This window comes from Clupea harengus, unplaced genomic scaffold, assembly GCF_900700415.2.
Source record: "Clupea harengus unplaced genomic scaffold, Ch_v2.0.2, whole genome shotgun sequence".
Classification (NCBI taxonomy): Eukaryota; Metazoa; Chordata; class Actinopteri; order Clupeiformes; family Clupeidae; genus Clupea; species Clupea harengus.
In genome coordinates, this window is record NW_024880430.1 from 1 (window position 1) to 4,850 (window position 4,850).

At 44.5% G+C, this 4,850-nt stretch overlaps 1 protein-coding gene across 1 annotated transcript; it reads left to right on the top strand.

Annotated features, from left to right (window-relative positions):
* The first annotated feature begins 61 nt into the window (after positions 1 to 61).
* On the top strand, positions 62 to 3,697 carry LOC122132121 (twisted gastrulation protein homolog 1-A-like). The gene is made up of 4 exons (XM_042706912.1): positions 62 to 368; positions 1,224 to 1,323; positions 1,870 to 2,133; positions 3,172 to 3,697. The coding sequence occupies exons 1-4, from the start codon at positions 243 to 245 to the stop codon at positions 3,354 to 3,356; spliced, it is 675 nt and encodes a 224-aa protein (XP_042562846.1). The 5' UTR covers positions 62 to 242; the 3' UTR covers positions 3,357 to 3,697.
* The last annotated feature ends 1,153 nt before the right edge of the window (positions 3,698 to 4,850 follow it).

Below are 4,850 nucleotides of genomic sequence, written 5' to 3' on the forward strand. Positions count from 1 at the left end.
ACAACGAATGAAATGGGCTATAGCCTTTACTTTTGCGTCTCTGGCCGTCTGTTGATTGTACCCAGATAGTGATCTTGTTACAGCCACAGCCTGAACTCCCCCACACACCAGCACCACAAGCAGTTCTACTCAGCCTCACTTAACACTCTTGAATGTATTTTTTCAATTGCCCTTTTAAACTTTTTAAGCTAACTGATTTTGTCTGATTTACTGTAGGCTGGGTTTGATTCGTTCGCGCCGGAATGAAGTCTGCCCAAACGCAAATAACTCTTCTCGCCAGTCTGCTACTTCTTTTGTCGGGACTCTCACTTGTCACCGCCTGTAATAAAGCGCTGTGTGCGAGCGATGTCAGCAAGTGTCTGATTCAGGTAAGAACGGGATCTGATTGCACATAGGCCTCGGCCTATGACATATGCATTCTTCCATGCATGCATTTCAGAATGGTTTTATTTTCTTGCCAGTTTATTTATATTAAATGCAGTTGTATCTTTCAGAGCTAGATAACGGGGATAGGTGGGGTGTGGATGTTCAGTTGAGCATGTCCTACTGAATTGTAGTATGGGGGTAAAACTTTCACTCTCTCCTGGTAGCTGACAGGACATTGTTGACATAACTCTAGCCACTCCTTACAGACCCCCTCAAAAAATCCCCACCAAGAACTCAGGATCCATTAAGGTCTGATATGTCTGGAGCAAAGATAAACAGACAGAAAAGTAACCTCTCTACTTAGCTTTTTTTGGTGGAGGTTCGTTTTCTCCATCCCTGTGCACATCTGGAATTTGACCTCTACACACACCCCTCCTCCACCTCTTCTCCTCCCTCCTACTCCTCCTCCTCCTCCTCTTCTCCATGTGCTACTCCCATGCAGTGGAAGCAGCTTGAGGTCACCCTGAGCAGTCGGGCTCAAGCCGCAGCTCTCTGATTCCCTCTAATGGCTTCTAAATGCGTACAGTCTGTTTTGATATGTGGTAGATGGGCTGTGACATGTTGTATTAAGCATGTGGGTGACACATGGCAGCGTGAAAGAGAAAAGACTGATTAAATGTATTTGGGGGAAAAAGTCACACTAAATGAGTGGTAAGCTACTTGTAACACTAAGTAAAAACTCAGTGGGCGCTCTTCTGTGTGTGAAGTAAGTCTGTGGTAAGGCGCAGCCTGCTTTTCCAGCAGCCTTGGGGAACATGTTTGTTTATTGTACTCCATGGTGTTGTTTGGATGTACAGGAGTTGTGTCAGTGTCGGCCAACCGAAGGCAACTGCTCGTGCTGCAAGGAGTGTATGCTCTGTCTTGGCACACTGTGGGAGGAGTGCTGTGACTGTGTGGGTAAGTGTGTGTTCAGCCTGTGTGTGTGTGGAGGTGATTTTATCCAGGCCATCTAGCTCATAACATGACTGCTCTAAATGAGTTGGCCATCAGGGAGCAGTCTGTGGTGGCTCTGTTTCCTCATAGGGCGAGCCTTCTTTTAATAATTCTTTCCATACCCATATACTCATATCACTGTGTTGTTTATTGTGTGCATGGATTTGTTTCTGAACATAGTGATATGAACAATCATCTTGGAATAAGATGTCATTATTTGACAAAGTCAGTAAAAAGTGGATGGATTATTATCCAGTGATCCAAGATTGAACATATTCATGTTTATATTTAATATTTATTTATGTTTTATGTTATCAAGATAGTGATACTGAAAATGGTCCATGTTTGATACTAAGATGTTACATATAGAGTATAGAGTCCTTATGAAAGCAATAGTTCTTGGGGTATTTACATTTTCTATCAGTGTCAAGACCTTTCCCTTAAATGAACTGAACTTACTAAATTGAAGCGTTGCCCAAGTCTGACATCAGTGCATGCGTGACCTTGCAGGCATGTGCAACCCCAAGAACTACAGCGACACACCAGCCACTTCCAAGAGCACAGTGGAGGAGCTCTACCGACCAATCCCATCGCTCTTCCGGGCTCTGACTGAAGGCGAGGCACCCATCAACATGATGGTGGTGTCCTTCCCTGTGGCCGAGGAGCTCTCCTACCACGAGAACCTGGTCTCCTTCCTGGAAACAATGGATGACCAGCACCAAAACATCTCGCTGCCTGGAAACAGCATCCATGCCACTTACGATACCAGCCAAGGTATGTAGCCTAGGGAGTTGCATGATTTTCCCGCTCGGCAATGCCTTTCCAAACTGTGTGACCTCACCTTGTGAATAAACATTCGTCCGCATTAAATAATGGCTATTGCACTTCAGATGGAAATACTGATAACACATCTGGAAATTTGAAACATTTTTCTTGATCATATCTATAACGCAAGAAAGCCAAAAGCAAATTAGGAATGTAGGGGGGCTTACAATAGCCTGGCCCTTTTGACAGATGAATGGCTTCCATTAGCATCCTGTTAGCTGAGCCTGAGCAGCCGGAGTGGGTATTATGACAGCCCAGCCCAGGTCTTTCATGTGTGTGCGCTCCACTGCACTCCAGAGCTGGGCCCTGCGCTCGAGCTGATCCTAATTGATTGGGAGCCAGATGTGCGCTTCCACCCGCCGTACACGTTTCCTGAACCTGTGACCCAGATCTGTTTCTCCCGCCAAGGATGAGGAGTGTGAGTGTGTGTGCGTGTGTGTGTGTGGGTGAGTGTGTTTGGGGAGGGGAGGGGCCGTGGGCTCTCATTAATCAGCCATCCAGCAGTGAAGGACATGGTCCATGCTCCCCATAGAGGATAAGACCTCTGTCTGATGTTTGTCAGTCCCCTGCATACTTTACATTGGATGTAAAGTCTGGCAAGGAAGTGGCCTTCGGGAATGTGCCTGACGACAGCTAGTTACGGCCCAACAGGATGTAATGCGTATAGGCAAATGCTGTAGATGTGAATCGGAGCGGCTGATGACAGTGTTCACTATTTCCTTAAGCGGAGAGTTGTTCACCCAAACCCCCATTTTACTTTGGTTTTTCTTCTGTTGTAATGAATGCTTTAGGCGGTTATACACACCTGTATGGTAGGGTATAATCATGTTCAGCTGGTACACAAATACATTATTATGTGTTGCAGCAGCTCATACATCCTTAACACACAAACAGAGTGGGAAAGCTGTAGCTTAGCACTTAGTAGCACTTAAGTAGAACCCAGCATGAGCATCGCTAATGATGGAACGATCCTCTCCCCCCTCACAGCCAACAACATGTGCACCGTGGTGTATTTCGATGACTGCGTGTCAATCCGCCAGTGCAAGCAGTACTGCGAGTCCATGGGAGGATCCAAATACCGCTGGTTTCACAACGCCTGCTGTGAGTGCATTGGCCCAGAGTGCCTGGACTACGGCAGCAAAACCGTCAAATGCATGAACTGCCTCTTCTGATTGATGGAAGTTACTTTGGGTGGGGCCCGTGATCGTGTCATGATTGTTAGTGCCACAAGGGGGCACTTTATTGGGACAACAGGGATATGGATCATGTCGACAGACGGATTGCCTTGTAAAAAATGCAGTATGCTACAATATTGTGATGGAAAATATTAGCCCTTATTTTAATGTTTCTGTTGTTTTATTCTGTATGAAGAACGTTCACCCTACATTTTATAAGTCTCTAGCAAATATATATATGGATTTTTTTCCCTTTAAACTTCCACAAATGTAGATGCTAGTCTGTCACTCTTCCAGTGTTGGTTCATGTTATACCAAATAAACCATTTTGAGATATATATAGAGAGGTTGATAGTGATTGCAGTTAAGATTCCTTTTTTACTGCCTTTTACTCTACCTATAACATGTCTGGACATAGTTATTCAAATGCCAGCTGTTTTTTTTTATTGTTGTTGAATGCACATCATGTTTTTTATGTAAACTATTAAGAGAATGTATTTCATTGGCTACGATTTTGTGACTTGGAAGAGAAACAGAGGAATTCTTTAACACAAACCCAACCAGTCTGTGTTATTTCTCTTACTACGCCGTATGCTGTGTGATGCAAGAGTGGAATCCTGCTGTCACTGGTCTCACAGTCCTTCATGTTTTTTCAGTCTCCATTCTTTGTGTCTTACACATGCTCATAAAAAAGGAGTAACATTTGTTTCAAGTTAAAGTTTTGGCAGTTGGCAAGATAGCAACTGATTTTTTGGGGGGGAGGGCACAGAACAGTAGTTCTTGTAAACAATGGAAAGACACTACACCCCAGTTTTGTGAGGGAATGGGATTATCCCAACCCTGTCACAATGAAGTCCATCCAAGGCACACAGCACTTACTCAGGTGTATACCACCATTACAACTACCAGAAAAAAACGGCAATAAGCCTTTAGCAACTACCTCACACTGGGATATACTCAATTAAGCTATTTCCTTTTAATTGCTTGGTAATTTTCTCTGCTAACATTATTGTTGGCGGACTCCTGTTCTCCACTAACTGTTAGGTAGGTGTGCAGCATCACCTGAGGCCTTCCTCTGATTCTGCTGTGGAATGCATGTCCAGAATTTCAAACATTAAACCTGGGAAATGGGCTTTGTGCACACTTTGACAACAAAAAAATGTTTAAAAAAGAGGTGCAACACATCTTTGCCCACATAACCAGACTCTCTTCAAGTGGACTTTCATAAATTCTGCCGTAAATAAGACACTCATATCCAATATAACACTCAAAGCCAGTAGGAGTACTCGAGAGCATAATTTGGACACTTCCTCTTCCATTCGAGATCTCATTCAACCCACAGGTGTCCCATTCAGTCCATCCTATTTGGCTTGAAGCTCACCACCCACCCTGCAATGACATTCAACAGGCACGGAAGCATGCAGAGGAGGCCGTTTCTGGGTCAGGCCAGTGAGCACAGGGCCCAGCTGGCTGATAATTTTGCACTGTGTG

What these genes read in the sequence shown, in the direction of transcription:
- LOC122132121 (XM_042706912.1), top strand. Translation starts at nt 243, where the DNA reads ATGAAGTCTGCCCAAACGCAAATAACTCTTCTCGCCAGTCTGCTACTT. An exon ending in TCAGCAAGTGTCTGATTCAG is followed by an intron (nt 369 to 1,223) that starts GTAAGAACGGGA and finishes TTGGATGTACAG; the next exon opens with GAGTTGTGTCAGTGTCGGCC. An exon ending in GGAGTGCTGTGACTGTGTGG is followed by an intron (nt 1,324 to 1,869) that starts GTAAGTGTGTGT and finishes GTGACCTTGCAG; the next exon opens with GCATGTGCAACCCCAAGAAC.